Source organism: Mastacembelus armatus, chromosome 13, assembly GCF_900324485.2.
Source record: "Mastacembelus armatus chromosome 13, fMasArm1.2, whole genome shotgun sequence".
NCBI lineage: Eukaryota > Metazoa > Chordata > Actinopteri > Synbranchiformes > Mastacembelidae > Mastacembelus > Mastacembelus armatus.
Window position 1 is genome coordinate 1,330,064 of NC_046645.1, and position 25,389 is coordinate 1,355,452.

At 40.9% G+C, this 25,389-nt stretch overlaps 3 protein-coding genes across 7 annotated transcripts; 1 reads left to right on the top strand and 2 right to left on the bottom strand.

The window, feature by feature from the left end:
- Window positions 1-1,650: 1,650 nt before the first annotated feature.
- On the bottom strand, window positions 1,651-9,921 carry coq8b (coenzyme Q8B). 2 transcript variants are annotated; one of them, XM_026299177.1, is made up of 16 exons: window positions 9,826-9,921; window positions 9,141-9,326; window positions 8,883-9,033; window positions 8,452-8,657; window positions 8,048-8,114; window positions 7,237-7,311; window positions 6,731-6,850; window positions 6,531-6,616; window positions 6,167-6,307; window positions 6,000-6,081; window positions 5,314-5,407; window positions 4,632-4,773; window positions 4,061-4,168; window positions 3,886-3,951; window positions 3,522-3,608; window positions 1,651-2,830 (listed from the first exon to the last, which is right to left on the bottom strand). In XM_026299177.1, exons 2-16 carry the CDS (start codon window positions 9,318-9,320, stop codon window positions 2,510-2,512), a joined length of 1,926 nt encoding a protein of 641 aa, XP_026154962.1. In that variant the 5' UTR covers window positions 9,321-9,326; window positions 9,826-9,921; the 3' UTR covers window positions 1,651-2,509. The 2 variants fall into 2 exon arrangements, with proteins under 2 accessions (XP_026154962.1, XP_026154961.1); XM_026299176.1 differs by having other exon boundaries at window positions 8,883-9,036.
- A 1,826-nt stretch (window positions 9,922-11,747) lies between these two features.
- LOC113135895 (TRPM8 channel-associated factor homolog) lies at window positions 11,748-24,754 on the bottom strand. Of its 4 annotated transcripts, none has more exons than XM_026316234.1 (13): window positions 24,617-24,754; window positions 17,670-17,749; window positions 16,676-17,341; window positions 16,158-16,374; window positions 15,681-15,972; window positions 14,888-15,189; window positions 14,579-14,753; window positions 14,351-14,445; window positions 13,873-14,083; window positions 13,208-13,444; window positions 12,565-12,788; window positions 12,284-12,397; window positions 11,748-12,178 (listed from the first exon to the last, which is right to left on the bottom strand). In XM_026316234.1, exons 3-13 carry the CDS (start codon window positions 17,320-17,322, stop codon window positions 11,936-11,938), a joined length of 2,757 nt encoding a protein of 918 aa, XP_026172019.1. In that variant the 5' UTR covers window positions 17,323-17,341; window positions 17,670-17,749; window positions 24,617-24,754; the 3' UTR covers window positions 11,748-11,935. The 4 variants fall into 4 exon arrangements, with proteins under 4 accessions (XP_026172019.1, XP_026172045.1, XP_026172027.1 ...); XM_026316260.1 differs by lacking the exon at window positions 24,617-24,754 and adding an exon at window positions 19,334-19,355; XM_026316242.1 differs by lacking the exon at window positions 24,617-24,754 and adding an exon at window positions 18,902-19,045.
- Window positions 19,146-25,240, top strand: pnkp (polynucleotide kinase 3'-phosphatase). Its single transcript, XM_026316312.2, has 17 exons — window positions 19,146-19,528; window positions 19,930-19,976; window positions 20,169-20,447; window positions 20,610-20,873; window positions 21,227-21,306; window positions 21,473-21,530; window positions 21,641-21,748; window positions 21,849-21,920; window positions 22,149-22,197; window positions 22,568-22,638; window positions 22,821-22,913; window positions 22,997-23,093; window positions 23,179-23,240; window positions 23,389-23,498; window positions 24,232-24,319; window positions 24,420-24,487; window positions 24,648-25,240. Exons 1-17 carry the CDS (start codon window positions 19,408-19,410, stop codon window positions 24,766-24,768), a joined length of 1,788 nt encoding a protein of 595 aa, XP_026172097.1. The 5' UTR covers window positions 19,146-19,407; the 3' UTR covers window positions 24,769-25,240.
- The last annotated feature ends 149 nt before the right edge of the window (window positions 25,241-25,389 follow it).

The window sequence follows — 25,389 nt, forward strand, 5'->3', positions numbered from 1 at the left end:
TTCGGTCAATCGTTCAATTATATTTTCTTTTTTGCATTTTAATATTTGAAAGTCTCTACCTCTACATACTGTCAGCATTTACACAGTAAAAGTCGCAGTACTGCATAATACAAAACAAATACTCCACTAAAGTCCTGAAGTAAAAATATCACCAGCAAAATGTTTTTAAAGTAACAAAAGTAAAATGCCCACATGGAAACTGTATTTGTTATTTTGTGTTACTATTACTAATGCATTTAGTTTTAAATACCTTTTTTGTTGCAAAGTGAAGTTAGTTTTAAATATTGTACTCAGTCGGCATGCGTAGTACTTTGCTTTTGTATAAAAAAATACTTGAACTACAGCTGTCAGATCCCCCTCAGAACAGTAGTTAGGGTATAAGGATAAAGTAGAATATAATCAAGATACTCAACCTAAGTACAAGTTTTTTGTTAGAAATATATTCAATCTGAAAACTACAGGAATCAGCACGTGAAATATCCTGAAGGTGTTTTTTTTTTTTTAATTATAGAATATTAACTCTTGCTGGAAACCCCAAATTCCAAGAAAACCAGTAGCTGTGGTAGCTATGACCATGATGATTCATATTTTAATGATGTAGGAAGAGTTAAAGTAGGAAAACACAAATTAAAGAAGTTACTATAACCAGAGAGAAAGCAGTAAAATTCAACAGATGCAGCCGTTTCAGCCTGTATCATATTCTGTATACAGGGTAGAGAGGTGGCCTGCTGGTCCCCATGAGATTTTGAATGGAACAATATCACATTATTTTTAAGTCGGCGACACCATAATGATAAAAACCTACTTGACATATGTTGAATATCCGGTTTTCTCTGTTCAAACAGAATGTAAACAGAATGTAAACACTAAGACGTTTGCTCAGAGCGTGGCCCTTGGCGTGCACTGTGTTGTAGGCTTCATACACGACCTGGTCACCTGACACGAGTGCAGCGTGAGCCCTAATGAAAAGTTTGACAATAAGGCCACAAGGAGCCGAGTCTTCTCTCCAATAAACTGAAACCAGCTGCTTCTTCAGTGCAGAGAAACGCTCCAACTTTCCATTGCGTGAAACTACAAGAGAAGAATGTGCTTCTTTTCACAACATGTGCTGCAACTCATTAACTGTGGCCTGTTCCCACAACACAGAAAAGCAAACTGATTTTGATGTAGTGCATTGGAGCAGACCTCACTGTAGGAAAAGTTCAGCAGCTGTACTCCACAGGATGTAACAGAGCTCAGCGAAGGGAAGCTAACAGCAAGGACTAATGGAGATACAGTAAAAGGTGGCAGTGGGTATCTCCATCATGTTTTTAAGATGTCAGCGCTGTGAACAGTAACATTTTGTGAGCAGGCCTGTGGTGCAGCAACAACCTGATTGAAGGCAAAATAAGACAGAGCTGCCTTGGAATTAATATAGGACCAAATCGATGCCACCATCACACCAAGACCTACATTAATCGAGCCCAAACTATTTCACTGTGATGCTCAATGATCGATACATGAGCGGTGTAGGACCGGCCTTCAGTCACTGATATTTCCCAGAGTTTTAAAACTGAAATGGAAACATCAATATGCAAAAGAAAAAAAACAAACCTTGGCTCAGAGCCTTTTCTTGACACCTGCCATTAAAGCTCAGTTTGAGATGATCTACATCTTCCTCATGTTTTATTTAATAAGAAACAATGCACAGCACACACCTCCGTCATAAAGGAGGGTTAAAGCATGCAAAGGACTGACACTTCAAATGATGTACTTTGATATTAAATATACAGTACCTTATGATGCAAGTCCATTAGTCAGTGGGGCTCCATTAGCCTGTGTTCTCTCATTCTTCTGGTAACAGGCCCATTCAGGCCATTCAGCCTGTCATCACATTAATAAGGAAGCGTTTCTGCCAACTCATCAGGCAGTACACACAGACCTTCCAACACTAGAGAGCGTTTGGCAGCATCGGCTTGGCAATGCACGGCTTATTATCAATCCTTTGGACAGAAGATATTTCGCTCTGTTAGAAATACGGTGTAACCTCGAGGTCAAAGAATGAATTGAACACAAAGCAAACACACACATTACCTACTGAGAAACTGGAGCTTTGCATTTTGTGTTTGATGTGATGAAGAGATTAAACCATTGGTCCAATATGACCAAACACACACACACACCAAAGATGAATTAATTTCACTTCAATTAACACATAGAATAATAAGTAATAAAGTCATATGGTCTCTAACACATTTATGACAGAATTATCACCATGATGTTCATTGTAATTACAGATGTTTATTTTCACATGTGGGAGCTCAGCTGACGAGTCACACCCTTACACTGACGTCAGTGGACTGTACCACTGAGGAGACGGACACGGAAACTCAAGCACACTAATAAGAGTCAGTTACATTTTGACACGTAGAGTCATTGGCAAGTCTGATCCTGTGTTTCCACCTGTGGATTGACTCCATCCTACCTGTTCCTTTACTTAGATAAGTCCAAAGCATATTTGGGCAGTGACCTAGCCCCTCAGGGTCTGAGCGTTGGCCTGCGCCGCCTGCTTGGCCTGCCTCCTCTCGTTGTAGGCATTGTACACATCCAAGAACATGTCCCTGCAGGGGATTCGTGCCTTCAGTTTGGAACAGATGAGGAAGGAGCCAGCCATCTTGCGGTGGAGGGAGTACGTCTCTTCGGGCGGAGGGGTGAGACGGTGGTGTAGCATGACGGGGATGAGGCTATGGATGCGCTGGGTGGTGCTCTGGGTGCCGAAGTCAAAGGGTTCTGTGGACACAAAGGCTTCCCCGAGGATCATCACTGCCTCCACGTGGGCTTCCTCGAAGGCCTAGTGGGGAGCATGGAGAGACATATGTTTGTGTGCAATATTCAACTGAATTCAGTTTTCTAATGTCAGAGACAGACAAGACAGAAACCAATAGCTATAAAGCTGTGCAGTATAGTGTACACTTACACAACTCAAACAGACTAAGCTGCATTTTTAAGTGTGTACTCTCTGAAGCAGCCTGAGGAGGTGTTTACTTCAAATGTTAAGTAGTCACACTGTATACATTACCATGGTACGTGCATGTATTTTTCTAGATTCCAAACTTTTTTCTGGGTATTTTCCTCAATAAATGCTCACATTTCATTGGTTAAGATAAAGATTTTACATAAGGAAAATATGAGAGAATAAAGAGCAGGTGTTTCTCAGGGTACATGCTCAAAAGATACTTTCATTTACAATGCTAATGAAATTTATTTGAAATGAAATCCAGAAGTTTCACAGTTAGTTTGACAACCACAGTCGGAGGTTAATCAGTCGTTCCCTCACTCACACTCACCAGTGTCCACCCAGTTTCTGTACAGCAAACAGAGTGAGAAATATGACCTTTTCAGTAAAGATATAAATGTGTGCAGAGAAGCGGTGAGACAGAGCTAGTGTGAAAGACAAATAACCTGAGAAGACGTAAGAGCCAGAGGAGGATAAACCATTTCAAATATAGATGAGCACAGCAGCAGAGACCAAAATACCTTACCTTGGCCTCAAAGCCTGTCAGGAACTTCAGGTCCTTCGATTTAGAAAGAACAGTAGCTCGATCACCCACGGATGCTGCGTGCACCACCTGAGCATGCAACACACACACACACACACACACACACACACACACATAATGATGACATGCATATGGTAATCACATTTACTAAAGAGCTCTGATTTAAATAACTCAGCAGATTGAAGTGAAAGGGAACGGGGGTGCACTGCATTTGATTGTGCATGATTGTTTTCCCTCAGCTGTTGCAAAATTTAGTCTAAGATTTAATTATTCACAGAAATCATGTTGAATAAATGATGCTGTGAGGTTCACTGGTGGGTGTCTTATAATTCTAGGTTCATCATACCTGTATGTAGTCATCTGTGAATGACTCTGGGTAGCTTCTGCACGCTCCAAAGTCTAACAGAACAACCTGAAGAAAAGAGAATCTGTTGATGATTTTGTTTGGTACTATATAAATACTTACACAACATGCCATTCTCTTCTGTCTCAGAAAACTACTTTACGGTTATTCCTCTCACTTTGTTGGTCTCTGAGTTGTAGAAGAAGTTGGCCCAGTTTGGATCCGTCTGCATAAACCTGAACTCAAACAGCTCCCTGAGACACAACTGGAGGATGTTGAAACAAATCTGCAAAGGAGAAGAGATGTTTTCTACAGTCATGTTATCATTAATGTGATATTTTCATGCTTGGGCTCTGATGTAAAAACCCTCCGTAATGTACATTTTCATCTTTATGAAACTGAGACAATAACAAGACCCTCACTGTCCGGTCTGTTCTCTTCTCACAGGGTTTTAAATCTTTCAGCCTGGTAGTTTAATGTGCTCAGTTTTCACCACAGCTCTTTCCTTCACTTCACCAAACTGATAGATTGAAGCACATCAGTGACCTAAAAGTAGTTATGTCTCCCTGGTTTCCTGATGTTCTATAATTCTATGATAATGTTATGTATTCCCAAAAGGTTAATCATTTGTAAAATCTTTAGCAATACCTAAGAAGGTCACAGAATCCACCAAATTCCATAACTGTCTTCTGTTAACCACCGACATTTTAGTCACACTGAGGAAACTTCATGTGCCTTTTGAACTATACCTGGTTCCTTGTCTCCTGCGGCAGATCCACGCAGCCGTCCAATGGGACTCCCTGTACCAGCTCCATTGCCAGCACCCTGTGCCCTGACAGTTCATCAATCACTTCAGGCACTTGGAAAAACTCATCTCCCTCCAGGATGGACCTGGGACCAAACACAAAAGGTCAGAAAAAGACAATGAAAACACCCAATTCATGACAAATGATTTCTGTATCTGCAGACTAGAGAAACTGTAAATATCGTGACCTAACCCCTAGAAATGGTACGCCTCTTTTTCCTCATAATAATTATAATACACAGCAGGGCTAACATTTTTAATTATAATGACAGTAACTATACTTCATTTTAACATATATAATAGAAGGACAGGAAGTAGTAGGCTTCTCTGTGTACAAATCTTCAACCAGGAACCACCATAAACACTAATAAAAACATTAAAGTAATAGACCGGAATATTAATCTGAGGAAACCATGAATAAAAACCAATATTTGAGATAGCATGTCTCAGAAAAGAGTAAAATTACAGTACGGTGTAGAAGTGGAAACTATTCAGAAAAACCTCTACCTAATTACAGAGTAACCATACTGAAACGTAAAAGCTGAGCTGGTGGGGTGTCCACTCTGTACAGTTAAATTTACTTCAGTGCAGGAGGTTTTATGGTTCAATACCCCACATAAACCTACCTGAACTTCTTGGCACATTCTGCTTCCCTTCTATAGTCGCACTCCCATGCCAGCTCCCTCTGAAGAACCTCCAGGCTGCTGTCTGCAAACAGACCTGTGGAAACATAAACAGTGAAAAACTGTCAACTTAGACTGCAGTTTCTACAAATGAACACTGTGTAAACATAATTCATGGGATGTATGAGGTTCTGGTTTAAGGTTAAAGGACATGAAACCTACGGTGTAAAGTAAATCTATGCTTGTGATTTGTATTCATCTTTAACATGGACATTCATATTTCTGCAACCTGTGTGTGAAGAGCACTTTATTTAGAACCAAATACCAAAAACAGTGAGCATGACTGGGCAAAACAAGTGAAATCCGTGTTAATGATGCATCCTCATTGTCAAGCTTTTGACCTGCAACTGCAGCACCACCTCATGGTCTAAACTGTCATAGTAAAAATGCTAGAATGAAAAGGAAAGAAACAAATTAATGGGAAAACTATTTCTAGTAACCTGTTGTTACTTATACATCATAAACCTTCTAAATGGTAAAAACATCCAGGTCCACTTCTCCTGAGAAATTTAAAATGTATCATCTAAGCTAGATTTGGTTTTATGTAATTAATGAACTATTTAACCTTGATTCATAGTAGAATTTGTCTAATACTTTTAGTTTTCCCAGTATGTGTCAAGAGTTTTTACCTTCTGGTAAAACCACACTCATTTTCAGCAGAGACATCAGGTTGTTGACGTCACTGCGGATGCTCTCTGCCACTCCAGGATACTGGGATGGACATGGGAATGACAGGCAGTCAAATCAGTGCAGAAAGAGAAAAGAAGAGAAACAGAGTGTGTATGAATCTACCTACCTGAATCTTCATGGCTATATCTCTACCGTCTTTTAACACTGCATGGTGCACCTGGCCAATGGAAGCTGCAGCAAACGGTTTGTCTTCAAAGAATAATAGCTTGTCTCGCCAGCCTGGTCCCAGGTCCTCTTCTAGAACTTTCTACACAGTGAAATCCAGATTTTAAAAAAAAAATGTCTTACTTGACAGCAAGCCTTCAAGACATGTCCAATCTAAAGATGTCAACTGTAGTCTCACAGATACTTGTGAAAAGATGTGATCAAACCATCTCATTTAGTCAGAAACACATACTGCAGAATTTGCCTCTGAGGTTTTTTAAAACTATTTATAAATGTCAGGGACAGGAGGGTCAGTTCATGCTTACATTCGTCTGCCATGTGGGCATGAAGTCTGCACTTTGTCGGACCCTCTCAAAGATCTTCTGCAGCTGTGGGTTGATGAAGGAGTTGTCTGAAAAAAAAGGTAAAGAAGCCAACAGAGAAATATTTTATCTGTGTACAGTACCTCTGAGTGAGAGGACATGTGAACAGCACTTTGGACTGATGCTGTTGATACAGTGCATACCTTGAATGCTGAGCATCTGGCCTATTTTAAGCGCAGCCCCACGGACCTTACACAGTGTGCTGACTATTCTCTCTGCATTGGCCTCTGACAGGAGAGGAGAGTCCAGCAAGGCACTTGTTTCTATGATAAGGGCAGCACAGACAGAGACATGAGGAGAATAATTAGATATAATATATTAGTACTAAAACATCATAAACATGATGACATCATTTGTCTTAGCAATTACCATCCAAACGACTGCATCTAAATTACTAAGCTTTTTCAAAAACTGGGGCAGAGTTACATCAATAAGCAGTGTTCATTTAACACATACAGCCCCTGTATTCTTGTTAACAGCTTTGATTTAAAACCTGCTCAGTGCATGGCATGTTGTGACACATTAAAAATGTCTCCAGGGCTGACCAGCTGTCCATATGTCTGCTGGATCTGCCCAGCGTGCTCTGGCCAAAAGCTATTTCACAGAATGGGAGCACAGAGGAAGGCAAGTGAAAACAGAATATTTCTACCTCCTTTTTGTTTCCCTACTAGAGACTGTTTTGCAACTTCTGCGATGGCGCCGATGCCCAGTCCGACTGCCAGCCCTGGAGCGAAGAGACAGAGAGACGAGTGAATTTAGGGCTGTGGTGATTTGACACAGATACTGCTCCACGCTGAATGACATTAAAATTTTAAGTCTGATATCTTTTGCTAAACATTTAGTTTCTTTTTTATCCTTCTGGCATTTGAGAAATTTGTACTTTAATTCAGAACAACTGATATTCAACTGTAAGTAATTAAGACCCTTGGACAGCAGCAGCTACTAATGAGAATGTTCCAGAAATATCAGATAGTGAACAGAACAGAAAGCCATTCCTAAGTTCTGATTAGAAATGAACTAAAGCAATACTTTAAAGTATTACAAAGACAACATTTTGCAGGGTTATTATCTTCTTTATAGCCTGCCCTCATTTATTTAAATCAGGTGGACAAAATAAAAGAAGCACATCTGCACAATGCAACACACATCAAAAGCATTAAAATCTAAACTCTCTCAACAAACTATTAGAACCTTCACTCAGTGAATTTACAGTAGGACTGTATTAGACGCATTAGCTTTAGCTGGGTGTACCTAATAAAGTGCAGAGTGTACATATTTAGAATTTGTATTCCTTCATATTGTTCACATCAATAGATGAAGCAGTGACAACACTTGAACATGTTATAAACAGTTACCATCTATGCTTCATGATTTTATTATACAAGCTCTTATTTCTCCTGCTAAATATGCTATGCACTTCTATCTACATACAAATTAAAATAAAAGTATCTTGCTCTTACCTCCAAAATTTACCAGTCTGCTGATTCTTGTGGTAGGCACTTTCCTCTCCCTGGCACGGTCGCTCAGCTGAAGCAAGACAACAGGAACAATGAGTAGATTTTATTAGTAATTTCTTAATCTGTTTTGATTCACTTTTAACTTGAAAAATAAATATATTTATTATCATATTATCAAATATAAAATAATGTGCGCTACTAAAACTATGAATACATAAAGTACATACTTTATATTACCTTATGCTTACTGTTTGTTGAAAATTGAAGGGCACATGTGCACCATTAAAATATGAATAATGAAAATAAACTTAAAAAATAAAACAAATAATTAGACCTAGTGTACATTAGAAGTATTACAACATTATAGATATATACTACAAAGTTATAAAATGAGTCCTCCAACCAACCTTCTGTCTAACAGGCTTGACCTGGACCTGCTTAGTCTCCCTGGCCTTCTTGATGTCCTCTGGTGTGAGTCTGGCCACCATGGTGTCATGGACAGACCTCGTCTGGTAATAGTACTGGTAGGGACCAGAAGCAGTGTGGAGGAAGCGAGCAGTCTGTCCAGGCCAGCCTGCCCCTCCTGCTGCTGGCTCTGGGGGCGGATGTAGTCCTACAATAGAGAGAGTAAAGGTTCCTCATTAATAAATATACCACCTGAACATGTGAGAAGCATAATATGACTCTTCTGAAGTTTAATCTTATTGGCCTGTGTGACACCCACAAGAAAGAAAAATAAAAGCGACACTCATTGAAATGAATACAGATTCATATTTAGCAAAATTCTTAAAGTGCCTCAGTTTACATCACTTCCTCTACAGCTGACACGTGATAATACCTGTTGGCATCTCTGCAGTTCCAGCTTGTGTCTGGCTTTGCTGCATGGTATCAGGGGGGAACTCAGATCCCACAGACCAGTTAGCGGCTTCATCAGGCTCCATATTCTCAAAACCCTCCGCATCCGGAAACACGTCCTCATTTACCGACTGCTGCTACAGACACAAGAGTGTCATTTATCCACATGATTAATCCATGGACATACACTCCAGGCAGCACTAAACAGTTACTTTTATTATCAGTTATTAATTATTCTTACCCCACTACTGCTGCCCATAAAGGCACCGGCCAGCCCTTCCACCATATCCTGAGCAACTTTGATTCCTGCTCCCAGGGTTGAGGTGCATGCCATCAGTCTGAGCTGGTCTCCCTGGGTGGTAATCAGGGCAGACCCCACTTTACCAGCCCCACGCAGCACCTGCACGACTTCTGACAGCATCTCTTCCTGCAAAGAGATGGAGTGAGAAGAGGCAGTCAAAAAGCACTAAATTAGTATAAATGACTGACATTAAAGGGAAATTACACAAAGTACTAGAAACATCCAGCACACTGATGAACCAACACAATGATGATCATCTCTGTAGGTGGCAGATCACTGTAAATACTTAAAAACAAAAACAAATGTGCCAAAGGCCCTTCCCCTGCAGCGGGATTCAACCTTGGGTGGGATTAGTCGCAACGGATGGACATTTTACTGCTCAATAAACACGTGCCGTCTACTGAAACGTGCACAAGAGCAATAAAAAAAGTAAAATAAATACAAGACGAAGAATTTAAGATAATAAAGTTCAGAATAGCTGAGCTAACGTTAGCTCCTGCAGCTGCTGGCTGAATATTACAAGCTAGCTAATGTGCATTCAAACACTTATTCCCCGAGTTGCTTCTTCTAGATCACATTTGTTTTATTGAATTAAACATAATAAATAACAAATCCAGCTACTTACTTGTCCTAAAGCTGTGATGTCCGAGGTTTCCTTCCAACACTGTCCGGTTGGACTGTTTGTACAACCTCAACACCCGGAAGTTCAAATTTGACTGGCTTGACCGGGAACCAATCACTGAAAAGGTAGGCGGAACGGAGAAGAGGTGTGGTTATTCCTTTAACCAATGGATGCAAAGAACATAGATGATTGACGAGTATATCTCGACAGTTGGTCCAATTAGAGTCAACATAAGGCGGGCGAAAAATAATCGAAAGTCCAATCAGATTAAGAGGACTGACTAGGACGTCTATATGCACGTGGAGCGCGGTACAATTAAATTTAGTGAGATAAATAAGATTATTTTCTACAGGAACACAGCTATTTTAATACAGCCAGGGTTCTTCCACACACAGGAGTCACTGTGTGCACAGAATAAACTGAGCCTGTATCCACATACTGCCTTGTCATCTATAACCAAAATTATATTCTTCGGTTTTATTTGCTTGTACACACCTATGCCTGTTTACACACTCCCCGGTGCCTTGCTCTGACAAGCCTTTGTCACAAGGAGGAACACATGGGTGAAGATACTTCCAGTAAGTTTCCAATCAAGCAGCAAGGGAGACACAAACATGGTAAGGTCTGATTATTGGTATTTTTGTAGTGATAGACAAGGGAAATATTACTATAGACCCCTTCTTAAGAAACCTCACTTTATCTAATTTTAGATCCGTTTCTCACTTTCCCTTTTTTATCTAAGGTTTGTTGAATTCTCACATGTTTTACACAGGTCCGTTGATGAGGAAGTACACAGAGGCGGCTGGGGTGGTTCAGCTGATTACAGGTTTTAATAAAACTATACAGAGCGCTCTGGAGATCAACCCTCATGTGGCACACGGAGAGATCTGAGCTCTAGGCGAAATCTATAGGATAGATATAGCTGGTGGCCACCGCCCTACATACCAGTACTTTCCCACAAAAGGAATTCGGACCATTACCATATATGGAGTTGTTATTCCCTTTACCTTCCCTCATGGTAAAGACAGTGAAGAGCGGTGACCCTGTCACGTGTCTAAACATATAGGATTACACTATACTGCAATACTAGTCACAGAGTGTCTGCATTCCCACAGGGTTCTAGAAAGAACCTTTTTATAGAATTACAGTCCTTTCTAGAAGAAAATTCTTGTTTTTGAGAAATTTCAATCTGGGTTTAGGTCTCTCCACAGCACTGAGTCTGCATTGCTAAAGGTGCACAATGATATTGCAATATCAGTTGTTGCCAAGTGATCTACTGACCGGGTGGAGAATACTGTCCTCCTGTCACGGCTGAATCACTGTTGTGGTATCCATTGCAATGCACTTAAGTCGTATGAGTCTTACCTGTCCAATAAAAGTTTTTCTGTAATGACTGGTATTGCAAATCTCTCCTGTGGAGTCCCACAAGGTTCTATTCTTGGTCCTACTCGTTTTTCATTCTATCTATTACCACTCAGGTCAGCTACTAGCTATGCGGACATTCTGCAAATCTACTTACCTTTAAACCTTTAAACCCATAATGAAATGACTCACTAAATAATTTATTGGACTGTATTAATGACAAACGGTTAAGCAAACATTTTCTCAATTTAAATGAAGATAAAACAAAATGAGTATTAATTGGAACAAAAAACAAAAGAAGGGCAATATTAGACTTAATATGCCCCTAAAATAAAGTTGAATGGTTTAAAACTGTGCTGTTAAAAAAACAACTGCATGTAATGCATCTGAAAAATATTGTGTCTGATTATGGACCTCTGGCTTTTTTGTTGCACATGCATGTTCTGAGTGTAAAGTGACAGTGTCAGTAAAAGAGAGCTGAAGCAGAGTAGGAAATTCTGGCAGGGTGCATGAAGTAGAGAAACTACTCTGAAGAGATCAAAACACCAAAAGATTGTACAGTATAAAGCGTATGGTTTTTATCTTGGTCATTCAAAACACATTTCATGCAACATATTTATATACTGTATATTTTTAAATTTGGTGGTAAATTATTTCTTTTGAAGTAGAACTAATGAAATTATAATCTGTATGGTTACTAGTGTGTCAGAAATCTAACTTTCTGAACTTTAAAGCAGCAGCAGTCTGATCTTCAGCCATACTGGACCATGGGGTGGTCGCTCCAGGGAGGCAGGTTGGAGAGTTTCTCTTCAGTGGCTGCTTCGATAGGCCAGCCCCAGGACTTAAAGAATCCACACAGGTTCATCCCCACAGTCTGGGAGAAAGTCTCAGCATACAGGTTCATTTTTCCTTTGTTGTCGCCGGGAAACTTGGTCATCTTGTGGTAGGCAGCAAACACTTTCTTGAAGGCATCCCAGCCAAACTTCTCCTGGAGCTACAAGAAAGAAAACAAAGGTTTCAGGGAAATGTGAAACAAACAATTTTGTTGTCTGCTGCGCAATAAGGATTCACCAGGTTGAATGTCGCTATTCTCTCTCACCTGCAAATATGTCTCAAGAGCCACCCAACATTCCCAGCTGCTGAGATTCCTGCCCCCTTGAACGTACTCTTTTGCTCGTTTGTTTCGTTCAGATAAAGTTATAGCTGTATTAGCCTGCATTGAACAAGATGAAATATCAGTGAATAATAAATATTACTTTCAGCAAAGGATAGAAATGAGTTGTTGCCTTTCATGATATATGTTGATATAAAAGTAGGTCACAATGTACCATAAGACTTTTTCTAGCCACTGATCACAAAAACAAAACTGAATTACTCCACCTGCTCCCTGTTGATCCCCAGCACCTCTTCATGCACATACACTGACCACAGGTTGCATGTACCCTCTGTGGTGTTTGGTGGGAACTCCCAGCAGCTTCTCTGTTGGTTGTGTCCAAGTTCATGGATGGGGCCCCACAGACCTGCGGTCCTGGCATGTGTGGTGCTGACCAGCTCAGATGATGAAGGTTTGTGTGCCATGACTGGATAACCTGCATGCATCCAACCTGAGCAGGAAAAAAAAATGCAGAAAATTGTTTATCCTAAGTTTTACAGTGATGACTTTGTAGGACAGAGAAAAAACTTTCATACTGTCGCAAGTCCATGCAATCAAAGCAAAGCACAGAACCTATAACTCATAATAGCTTAAGTGATTAAGAGGCCCCCTCACTGTACAAATGTAAGTAGAGCAATTTTTTAAACTGTAAAACATTAACATGATGGACTGTGTTCTGTACAACATATCATCTGATGGTCCTGCGATTTTCAGTCATTTTATTTCAATAGATTGTATATAGCTTTTAAAAGCAGCACTGAGTGGTGCCCTTATTTGCTGACTGACTGTGCATAAGCAGATTTGCTGAATGCTAAATATGATAATAAATAAAAAACAAGCATTTATGTCATCATAGTCAGACACCCTTACCTGCAGAAATCTGCACATCAGTTACAAAGCGTTCTTTGCGAGGAAATTTGTGTGGTATGACGGCCAGATCAGCAACGGCCCTCATGATGGCATCCCAGAGCGCCGCCAACTCATCAGGTCGCTCCAGACTCCGAACATTGTCCGATGGTACAGTGATGATGATGTTATCAAACTCCAGCTCTGCCCAGGGTGAGGGAGCTGTGCGCAGCAAGGCCCATTGAGCTGGAGTTGTTTCACCTGAAGAGAATAAATGGATGTGTGGGTTCAAAACTCAGCACTGAATAATTACATGACTATTGTGTAAAATTCTCCAGGTACAAACTTGTCCTGCCAAGAACTACATTTCTAAGAACACGTCTTTACAGTCACAGACAGTGAGCTACACTGCTTGAGGATGTATAGTAAGTTCTCAGTCCATCAATGAGCATCCATGAAGTATCATTGCAACTTAACAAAACCATGTCAAAATGATAAAAAAAAAATAATTTTTTATGAACCTCTGTGACTGAACACAACATTCATACTGTTTGTTACCCCAAAGCCCAGAACATTCATATGTATCCCAGACCTCAGTGGAAAAAAAATATCAGACACCCTCATTAAGTCCTTGTGGACACAGATACACCAACAAAAACCTACCAGAGTTCCAACCATCACACACTTACCAGATTTATAATATGGTGCTGGCACAGCCATCTGCACAACGACCTTTGCCCCATTCACTTGTGTTTTGGGTGGGGCCACCAGGTAGATGAGTCCACCCCAGAGGTTCCACACCTGCATCATCTCTGTGGTTATGGGGAATCGTTCATGAACACATGGTGCTCTCTTCAATTCTTCATGGTTCAGATGGTCTGTTTGACAGCCAATCTGAATCTGAGGAAGACATGAAATATGTGTCAGTGTGACAGAGAGAGGGATATGCCAGTAGGCTTGTATTTGGATTTTTAGATCATTTGCAAAACAGGGCTGTCAGCACAGGTGCCATTAAAGGGGGGCAAACTCTGGACACAACCCAGGGTGGGGCTGGCTTCTCTTGGAAGGGGAAAGACTTGGGACTTAAGTGTCACTATCCCACTACAGGAACTCTCAGGAGCCTGGGGCTGCCACTGGGGACACAACAATAACAGAAGCAAAAACTACCTTCCATCCATTGTTGATAATCTCTGGTGGCATGGAGAGGAAGGTCTTCATACCAGGAGAGAGATAGAGACCAGTGCTGATCCACTCCTCCCCATCTGACATACACATAACAACAGCAGTAAATGTTACAATGTAGTTGTATAAAATCTACCAGACATATGTAGATACTCAACAAAACTGCAGATACTCAAAAAGTTCACATATTTGACCATAAGAACAAGTTTGTACCTGCTGTGTTGGCATTAATTCTGAGCCTTTGATTATAGACAACTGGCAACAAAGGGTTCTCCTTGATGAGGTAGGGCAGGAGAGCATCAGGATCTGGGCAAACTTTATATACCAGTGTCCCCACATTGAGGAGTAGATGGTCTCTGGGAGCCTTCACAGGGCAGCTGTCACTCACCTGGAATGTAAGTATTAAGCCTTTTTTAAAAAGTTTCTCCACAGTAAAATACTCTGATAAGAATCAGCCAAAGAACATTTGTGTGGTTCTATTAAAATGAGTCATCAAGTGTTCACATTATTTTGTCCCCTCACCTGTGGCATGCCTGACTTCTGTAAGATGCCAGTGAGGGTGGACACAACCTGGTTATAGGCAGTGCAGTCTTGAGGCTTCATTTTCAAGAAGGTAGAGCAGTCCTTGCCCAGCTTTTTAAGGAATTCCTCCTCCTGCTGCGTAAGGTCTTCGCCATCAGATACATGACCAGCAAAGCGGTTTAGGAGGTGGCGGAAATGGTAGCTGTCTTTGATGGCCTGGCTGGGTACAGGGGCCTTGAATACACCCCCATTAATTGTTGACCCCAAAAGGCTCAAACCCATTTTGTTCAGGATCTGGTTACCTGAAATACAATTCAACAAAACTAATTTAATCAAATTTACTTCACCACCATTGAACCTATGTCTGGATTGGACTGATATGGGTGGTCTCTGAGAAAACCAATGCCCATAATTGAGTTAATTGCCCCTAAATGGTTAATTGCTCTGTTGTGAGAGCCTGTTGTATTCAATATGAACAGTACATGACAACAAATCACCTTCCACCTAAATACTGCTCAAAAAATGAATGGCACACTTCAAATCACATATCAGCTCTTGATGAACAACATTATTCTAATTGCTGAGAACAAAAAGAAAATCAACAACCTGAAGCCATGGAGGACTATACTAAAATCAAAGTGAAATACTGAAATCTAATTTATTATCTAACAATGTGGGATTTGAATTCCACATTGGTTGGTGTGATGCAACTCTATTGGTTTTGTTTATGTGTCCTTGCCTTGTACATTATCACAATTTATATTCACACACACCAGGTGGTATATTGCCATACCTGCGAAATCTGTTAATGGGTTTTGCCCAGAGTGTGTCTGAGTCCAGTACCAGGCATGTCCACCAATCAGCAGTCCTCCTCCCTCTGCCACAAAGTGTTGGATTTCCTTCATATAATCACTGCTGTACGCTGTGCAAACAAACACACTGAGGTCGTCTTTGAAGTTCGTCTTCTCACACTGTAACCCCGACCTTCTCATAATGTTAAGGGCATGATCAGGGACAACACCAACGACCCCCTGCCGACCTTCATCCAACCAATGAATGGCATTGTTCCAGAACTGAGCCATCGACTGTGATATTGCAAGAAAGGCATTTGTTGTTAAATCATACAAAACTATCTGGCAGATCAGAATATACAGTAATGGGCAGAGGTTTTAGGTACTTTAGGTGTTTTTGATCACACAACACCATTAGTGTGCTCAGTTTTACTAATGTAGGCAGAAATTCATAGAACAATCTTTAATGCAGACTCTACCTCTCGTCCCAGAAATGTCTCATGTGAAACCACAATAACTCGTCCCTGTCCATAGTAGGCTCCTGCCAGGAATACCTTTCCATCGCCTGTGGTCCCGATTGGAAAGGCCAGTGGTCCATGGACCAGAATCTCAGAAGCTATTTGTCCACCTTGGAGGTCAAATTCTGAAACATCCTCAAGCAAGAACTCCAAGTCATCCTCAAAATCCTTACCGACTCTGAATTTGAAAGGGGGAAAAGGAGAAGGAGAAGGACAGAGAGATGTCAGGAATGAGAGATGCAGTCACTTATCCTTATTAATGTTTTCTTTTATTCTTAAACAAAATTTTTTCTAAAACAATTAAACAAACTACAAACTGTTATGTTTGTAATATGCATGTATTTTGATATAATGAAATATTAATGTAATTTATTACAAAACATATTTTCTAAAATCTAACTCTAAAAATAATTTAACAGCTTCAGTGAAGTGGAACCTTTCTAAATGTGCAATAAAAGTGAAGTATAATACACACTCACGATATGGTCATCCAGGATGCTGGGATCTCAGGGTAGACAGGGAGGCACTCCACCTCACCCTTACGCTCAGAGATGTAGATCCCTGCCACACCACAAACCTTATTTCCTTGAAACTGAAGCAGGGTGTTCTCCTTAGGGTGATCTGCAGCCCAGCTCCATGCCTGGCCTGCTAGCAGCACTCCTCCTCCAGCTTTCAGAAACGCCACCAGGTCTTTTGGGTCTTCACCCACACTGTAGGCATCGGTCACATACACACCAAACCCCTGATTCTGACTGAAGGAATCCACAACTTCTACTTGGAAACTGGATTTACTGAGATTATCAGCAACTGCCTTTACATTTTTATGGACCCCCACAGACAGATTGTTAGATCCATCTCCTCTCAGCCAGGTCAGAGCGTTCTCTACCAGATCAGGAAGGGTGGTCAGGAAGCTCTCATGACTGAAGACCACAATTCTTCCACGGACGTACAGCGAGGCAGCCATCAGGACCTGGCCTCTGCTGTTCATTGCCAAAGGGAAGGCATGGTCTCCAGTCAGCACCAGGGCACTGGGGATAGAGGGGCCATTGAAGTCCAGCTCTTTCAAGCCTTTCATCAGGCACATGTAGTCCCCTTCATGGTGGTGTTGCATGGGCTGGTTGGTCATGGTGAGACTGACTGATGCTCTGAAAGTTGGTAAAAAAAAAAAAGTGGAGGGCAAATAGGAAGGAAGATATGAGTCAGATGTAATTTGCGTTAGTTGCACTGCAGGTTAAACAGTTGCACCTAGATTTCTATCATGTCATACAGGTTTCCAATGGGAACAGAACAACAGATTAAAGTAACCATATAGATACTACAGATGGTTCGTTAAAACCTTGATAATAAGTTAAAACTGCAAAAAGTTCGTCTATAAAGGACTCAGAGGCAAAAGTTAATCAAATACTTTTCACCTGATTTTAAACAACCAAAAACTATATAAAAGCATTAAGTGTTTTTTTTTTTTTTTTTTACCTGAAAGTGTAGTTTTCTTGCAGCTGGTATTATTCGTCTGCAGTACAAAGGTTTTCCAGACAAACAGTCCTACAGGATGTCTATCCGACAGAGCAGAGGAGAGCATACAGATGAGAACAAGAACAGGACTGAGTACTTAAAGAAACTGACAGGGAGAGGAGGCAGCGACAGGTTGTTATTGATGACCAAGATCAAACAAATATAGGCTACACCCTAGTAGATGGAATAAGAAACCAGCTTGTCCAGTTGAAGTCAACATTTGTGGATAATTGACACTGCTGACTGTCTTTTGTCAGAGGTCTTGGAGAATCTATGTTGTATTCTGGTTTGAAAAGTGTAAAGTGGGTTACATTGGTGTGTGAATGTAGATGCAAGTCAAAAAGAAATAAAATATAACACACACAGAAGGATGCTGAGGTTAGAGCTGCCAGGAAGGAGGCCGAGAGGAAGACCAAAGAGGAGGTTCTTGGATGTAGTGAAGGACGACATGAGGATAGTTGGTGTGGGTGAGGAGGATACAGACGATAGGGTTAAATGGAGGCAGATGATTCGCTGTGGTGACCCTTGAAGGGAGCAGCCCAGAGGAGAAGAAGAAGATACACAGAAATGTGACAAATACAGCAGGTCTATAGAAAAATACAATAGATGATCAGTCAAAATGTTGACTTCCAGCTGAGGAGTGTTTCCAAACGTGAATCACTGTATAATAGTTACATCAGAAAAAACTACTAATTATAACTAGTTTTATTTTATTAGGCCCAGTCTTTTTACATTTTGTCACATAGGTACCGTATTTTCCGGACTATAAGTCTCCACCTCCTCTCTCAGGTTGAATGAATGCTGACACTCCAAACTTTGTTTCAGCTGTAAACTTTATTACCTGAGTGGTATTTTCACTTGTGTTACACTAAGAGTTGTCATTTAGTGTGAACATAAGTGTTTTTAGTTTTTCGCGTGTATATATTATCTTGAATTGAGTCAAGAGTGGCATCTAATGCTAGTGACAACTAGACAAAACGACAGTAAATATACACATATAAGTCGCTTCGGTGTATAAATCGCAGGGCAAGCAAGAGGAGTGAAAAACAAAAAAAAAGTGCGAGTTATAGTCTAGAAAATACGGTAGATGTGTGACACTCGCTTCTTCTCAAACTGCAAAAACTGAAACTATTTGAAATGTACCATGGAATATCATTTACTGCCAAAAACTAAACGAATAAAAACTACTTTACCAATCGCACTGTGCGACACTCAGAAAATCTTCACGCCTAAAAGTTGAAAAACTGCTAAATGCTACTAATCTACAGCCTATGGATTTGGATTTAAAACACCTGGATGCGACCCTCAAAGATGGAGTCCCATCAGCTGAATGAAAACTGTTCGTCGGTAGGCGCCCTACACATGTAGTAGTACTACAATACTGTAGTACTACTACTACTACGAAGTACTACTACGCATTTGCTATGAGCGGAACATTCAAGCGGAGGACGTTTCTAGACGAACATGTTTTGCGGTGGACGCTGCCCAAACAAACGTTCCTTTGGTTAGTTTTAGTCCCATAACAGTCAGATACACAGAATTAGTGTCGACAAACATGCAGCGTTACACGGTGAAAATATACGCAGTTATTTAAATATAAGTATTTTTATGTTTGTGTTTCGTACCGTAATTCCACGAAACCAGTCGCAGACAAACGCACCATTAGACTGAAACAGCCTCGCTGTGGTTACGCGCTCAGATGTCGTGCACGCTTGTTGGCACCTCCGGAGCTCGGGTTCCTCTGGAGGATGGACGAGCTGTGATTTTGGGCCGGGGTCCGGACACCGGGGTTAGCGACAAGAAGTGCTCCAGGCACCAGGGTGAGGACGAGTCTAGTGCATTTTAAAAGGGCGAACGGTTTTATCTCAACTGAGCACCCAGTGGGGTCACCCTATGGGTGACTTCATGGTTACCCTCTGCGTGTTGACGCAAGGAAATACTGTTGTAATCACACAATATTAATATTATAAGTGGATGATTTACAAAAGCCCCATTTATCTGCTTGTCCTGTCCAATCCATAGTCCAAGAAACTCCATGAAAACTAGCAAATATTCTCATTTGAGTAGCTGGGATGAGTGAAATTGTTTTAAAAACTATTAATAAAAGTAAAGTAAACTTTTTGCTGATTAATTTTCCGATGATCAGTTAATTTCTCGTGTGTATGTGAGAGAGAGTGAGTGTGTGTTTTTAATGGTAATAATCTCTCTCTGTTTGCTCCAGTGAAGGTGGTGGCTTGCTATGCAGACCAGGATGTGGTTGTTACTCAGGTAAACAGTCCAGCCAAGAGTCACAGTCAGTAATTCATCTCAGGCTGCAGACACATTAAAATCAAACTATATTAACTTTGTCCAGTGTCACCACGTTTTCTTTTTACTGTCCAGACCCACCCTGATTATCTTACAGCACATAAACTCACTGTCGCAGTACAATGTCTATGCATGTCCTGTTTTCCTCCACAGCTCGGCCCCAATCCCAGTTTCCTGGACGGTGAGAAGCTGGGCCGGGGTCAGTCTGGTAAACTCACCCGTGGAGGTACCCTCTACCTGGTTAACCAGGACCATCCATTTAAACTGCACTACTCTCTGAGCTCCGGTGGAGCTGCCACTAGCTCTGGAGAGAAAGGACTGAAAGCCACAGATAAAACAAAAGGACGGAGCAACGGGAAGGAACCAGAGGCACAGTCGAGTCCGACGCCTAAACGCAGCATAAAGGATTTCTTTTCTACCTCTCCCATGAAGGTAACATGTTTTGCACTGTTTTGGTCATTGAGTTTAAACCTATTTGGTTTATCACTTCATGTTTGTTTGTTTTTTCTTTCTGTTAATTCCTGTAATGTCACAACATGGACCATATTTATTGGTTGAAGTCAAAATGAGAGACAACGTGATTTTTTTGTTTAGTCATGTAAAAGACGGCGGAGCCCAGAGGGAGGGGACCCTGAGTTGAAGCGTCAAAGGAGAGAAGAGGAGGGTGAAGAGGAGAGACTGGCAGAGGAAAAACTCAAGCAGCTGCAGCAGCTGGCTGAGAAGTGTTTGAGCGACAGCAGCAACAGCAACCAGCCTTCACCTTCGTCATTATCATCAAAGGCCAGTTTAAAGAGCAGCTGGCAGCAGATAAGCAGTCTGATGATTTATACTGCTGCTGGTGTTAGAGGCAGTGACCAGGTGGGAATGATTGTTCTTATCTGTGTATTCATTTGTTCATTTCTCTTTCTGTTCAGAGAATAACATGGCTTTGTCATAGGGAAGATCTTAAGATGAGTGGGTTTTAGATTGTTGGTGGGACAAAACGAGACATTAAAAATACAAATGTTTGAGTTCTGACTAACTGTGGAAATGTTAAAGCCCTTTTATACTGTTTTTTAAATATTTTATACAGGAAATAATGTTAGTGTCCAAGTAATCAGCAGTCAACTCCAGTCAGAGGACGTGAACAATCCAAACCGGTAGTTTTGGATACTGAGCTGAACAGATCATGAAAATGTCTGAACATGTCTCTGTCCCTGGTCCTTGTCCAGATTGCTGGGTTTGACATCGATGGTTGCATCATCACCACCAAGTCGGGGAAAGTCTTCCCCACTTCACCAGACGACTGGAAGTATGTCTGCACTCCTGAAGCTTTTATTTTAAATAGTTTTTTTTTCTTTTTTTTTTTGTAAATCCAAAATGTCTCACATTTTTCTGATTTCAGTTTTCTGATCTCATTTCTAAATCTTTTCATTTCTAAATGTTCTGTTGTGGTTGTTCTTGTGTTTAATAACCAGGATTCTCTACCCTGAGATTCAGCCTAAGCTGGCCAGCTTGCTTAAGAAAGGATACAAGGTGGGCTGGGGAAAAGCAGATTACAGCACTTGTTCATACTTTGTAAATAAGCCGGTGAAATATTTTTGTGTCACTGGAATTCCTAGTCTGTGCTTGCTGGCTTTGTGCAGGTGGTGTTCTTCACTAACCAGCTCGGGATTGCTAAAGGAAAACTGAGGCCAGAAGTCTTCAAGTCTAAAGTGGAGGACATCCTCACCGTGCTGCAGCTACCTGTGCAGGTAGGTCGTGTTGTACACTGGCTGTCATTTCTCTTCTATATATTATTTCTCACTTTGTTGTGTGTATGTCTTTTTTTTTTTTTTTTTGCCTGTGTTTTAGGTGTTTGTAGCAACTGGTCCTGGTATCTACAGGAAACCTGTTATGGGAATGTGGAATCACCTGTGTGACCAGGTAGTTGTTACTAGAGTTGTATGGACATCAGACATACGCCCATATTATTTAAGAACCACACCTCTTTGAGACAATATGTTATTTCTGTTTGCACAGAGGGAAATGCCATGAGCAATTACAGTCACAGGAACCACCTCTAGGCCTCTTGTCATTCCTCACTGCATTGTTGTATTTTCATGTTTGCAAACATGTAAATATAGCTGAGACAGGATGTGTGTTTCTGTTTAGGCTAATGATGGCGTGACTGTTGATAAGACAAAGAGTTTTTATGTAGGAGGTGAGTAAATGGGATTTTGTCTGTATCTGTTCTCAGTCCTCTGATCTAATACCACACAGATGCACATATAAACATATGATGATCAATAATAACACAGGTTCAGCCCTTTTTCCATAAACTAGAAAAAATGAACTCAAACCTAAACCCAGTCCCTAAATGTCTGAAATCCTGAAAATCCTTAATACTAGACCTAACTTGACCCAGAAATTATCTGGATCTCTTCAAAGTGCAGAAATGCACCAAAGGTAACCTCGTCTTTGGCAAATATGACCAGTTCTTTAAGAACTTTTGATCTCCATAAAGGGCAAGATACTAGAGCAAACACAAGCATACACATACGCTCAGCTGCTTAATTTACCTCTGTACACAGACGCTGCAGGTAGGCCAGAGAACTGGGCTCCAGGAAGAAAGAAGAAGGATTTCTCATGCAGTGATCGACTGGTACGATCTCAAATGTTTGTTTTTACCTGTGTGCCACTCCTTTAATCTCTCGCTTTACCGTATGAATCATGTTATGTCTCATTTGAAAGGTCGTATATTTGACTCCTTAATGATATTTTAATGAAAGGTGATCAAATATGATGATTATACTTCCTACTTCCTGTTTTCCCTCTGGTCTCTAGTTTGCTCTGAACATCGGGTTGCAGTTTCACACCCCGGAGGAGTATTTTCTCGGCTGGAAGTGTGCCACCTACAATCTGCCTGATTTTGACCCTGTGAGTAAAGTTTGACAATACATCTGTGGGTTTGGTCTGTGTCAGTAATTTTGTTAATGTTTTATGTTTATCTCAACTTCTAGAGAAAGCTTGACTCCACTGCCAGGCTGTATGACCCACCATCCGCCCGTCTCACCTCCAGCAAGACTGAAGTCATTGTTGCTGTGGGTTTTCCTGCAGGTAAGTGAAAATGCTATATGATTGTTTTGGTGCTGCTGCACACCAACACCATTCTGATGTTGTTGCATTTACCCTTTCTCTTTAGCGGGTAAATCCACTTTCTTCCACACTCACATCATTCCCCACGGCTATGTCTATGTCAACAGGGTGAGTGGATCTTACATCAGCAGGGTTCTATCAACAGTGCTGCAGTTCTGCATGTGCATACATAAACTTTTAACTGCCTTAAATGCATTTAAAATAAATTGCATGCTTTCTTAAATTCATTATATTTTAATATATATTCCTGTATCAGGACACACTGGGTTCGTGGCAGAACTGCGTGTCAGCCTGTAAGCGTGCTCTGGAGGACGGCCACAGCATCGCCGTAGACAACACCAACCCAGACCCCGAGTCTCGCAAGAGGTAAAGCGCAGCTGTTTCAGTATGCTCTGGGTCGATGCATGTTGTGTGTTTCTGTGCATGTTTCAGTGTGCATATGCAGCACCAGTCAGAAGTTTGGACACGCGTTCTCATTCAGTAGGAAAGTGTGTCCATCATATTCTCAGGATCCACCTCACCTTGATCATCTTCATGCAAACAGGCTTATAAAACCCATGAGTCATAAATAACTGAAAAATGACTCAGACATGTGAGTGTATTTACATGCGAGGTGGAGAGCTTTAGTTATTTTATCCACTGAGCCTTGATTTAAGTCACTTGTATTGAGGATTAGTGTGTTTTTTAATTGTGTCAGTGCACCAAGAATGACACCATCACTCAAAGGTATTTTTAGGTTAAACACCTGGCAGGGATGACTCACATTCAGTAGCTCACTATGATGCTGTTTAATGGGCCGATGAGCTGCACTGCAGATTATAGCTCTATGTTTCACTTAATTGCCTAAGAACAAACATAATAATCTACAAGCACCAACAACTGTAGCAAAAAAACGTGTGTTAGTCTGACAGATATCAGTTTTTACTGCAATGTACCAAAAAAACACATTCTACTCAAATGGATGGGTTTAATGATGTGGGTACTGATATTATACTGCTGTGCTGTGTACAAGTATATACTGATAGCTGCTACGTGCATGTGTATTTATTTTACTATGCTGAAGTAAGTAGTACTGTTTGTGTTTGTTTTTCTTCCCTAGATATGTGGATGTGGCCAAAGCAGCAGGAGTGCCCTGTCGCTGTTTCCGTTTCTCCGCCTCTCTGGAACAAGCCAAGCACAACAACAGAGTATGACTCACCTCTCCACCCTGTCGCTCAACACGTAATGTTTTGTTTTATCCTGGCTGGCAATAACATGCATTTTTCAATGCTTTATTGTTCCACACAGTTTCGTGAAATGACCCCATCAGACAGCAAACACGTCAAAGTCAATGATATGGTGTTTCACAGCTACAAGTAAGTTACACGTGTTAGTCTAATAAAAAAGTCAGACAATGTTGACTTTCAGTTCTGGTGGTAATAACACCTATAAGGTTGTAGCTTTTATAGTGCTAGATGTGTGGGTGTGTGTGTGTGTTTTCTGACCTTTCAAATCTCTCTCTTCCTCCCTGGATAGGAAACACTTTGTGGCTCCTGCTCTCTCTGAGGGATTCTCTGAGATCCTGCAGATCCACTTTGTCCCAACCTTCAAAGATAGCCAATCAGAAACCCTGTTCAGACAGTTCTCGGAGGGCTGATTGGACAGATGGCTTTCTAACAGTCTTCTTTGACTATATTGACACAGGAAAAACCACAGGTGATAGCTAGTGAAGAAGCTGAGCTGTTAAATATAAGCAACACACCACATTAGTCATTAGACAGGGATGTTTTAATGTCAGCTGACAGGCTGTCTGGTGTATGGGTGTGGTGTCTGCTCTGCTAATGGTTTCACATTACACAGGTGAGGTTGACAACAAACAGGTTCTGCCATGCAAACTATGTAAGAAAAACCTATCAAGGTAACTACAGATGCATTGCTAATACGTATGCAGTCAGAAAGTGAATATGTGTGTTTTTAAATGTTGCATTTAGAAAGAATAGTGTGTTAAACAGAATCACCCATATAAGTTGAGTATTGTCTGCATTGGATTTTCAAGTAAACTAATGCAACACAGCTATAATATATAAAATATTACATTCATTTTGAAAATAAAGCTTTGTCAGACATTTGATAGTGCTCTCTGTTTGGTTATGTTTCTACTTAAAAAACATCACAATGCAGGTAAAATGGGAATTCATTTAAGTGAATATATTCAAATATAATTACAGAGAACAGGAATTAATACACGAATGATAATGAAACCACATCCAACCGATAG

Excerpts from the sequence above, each read along its gene's own strand:
- coq8b (XM_026299176.1), bottom strand. The coding sequence starts at position 9,320 with ATGCTGTCAGAAGTCGTGCAGGTGCTGCGTGGGGCTGGTAAAGTGGGG. Across the intron at positions 9,037-9,140 it reads TTATGGGCAGCAGTAGTGGG|CAGCAGTCGGTAAATGAGGA; the intron begins GTAAGAATAATT and ends TTGTGTCTGTAG. Across the intron at positions 6,617-6,730 it reads CCAGATGCTCAGCATTCAAG|ACAACTCCTTCATCAACCCA; the intron begins GTATGCACTGTA and ends CTTTTTTTTCAG.
- LOC113135895 (XM_026316234.1), bottom strand. The coding sequence starts at position 17,322 with ATGACCAACCAGCCCATGCAACACCACCATGAAGGGGACTACATGTGC. Across the intron at positions 14,446-14,578 it reads AATTAATGCCAACACAGCAG|ATGGGGAGGAGTGGATCAGC; the intron begins GTACAAACTTGT and ends TGTGTATGTCAG. Across the intron at positions 12,398-12,564 it reads TGGGGATCAACAGGGAGCAG|GCTAATACAGCTATAACTTT; the intron begins GTGGAGTAATTC and ends TGTTCAATGCAG.
- pnkp (XM_026316312.2), top strand. The coding sequence starts at position 19,408 with ATGTCGTGCACGCTTGTTGGCACCTCCGGAGCTCGGGTTCCTCTGGAG. Across the intron at positions 21,749-21,848 it reads TGCTGCAGCTACCTGTGCAG|GTGTTTGTAGCAACTGGTCC; the intron begins GTAGGTCGTGTT and ends CCTGTGTTTTAG. Across the intron at positions 24,488-24,647 it reads ATGGTGTTTCACAGCTACAA|GAAACACTTTGTGGCTCCTG; the intron begins GTAAGTTACACG and ends CTCCCTGGATAG.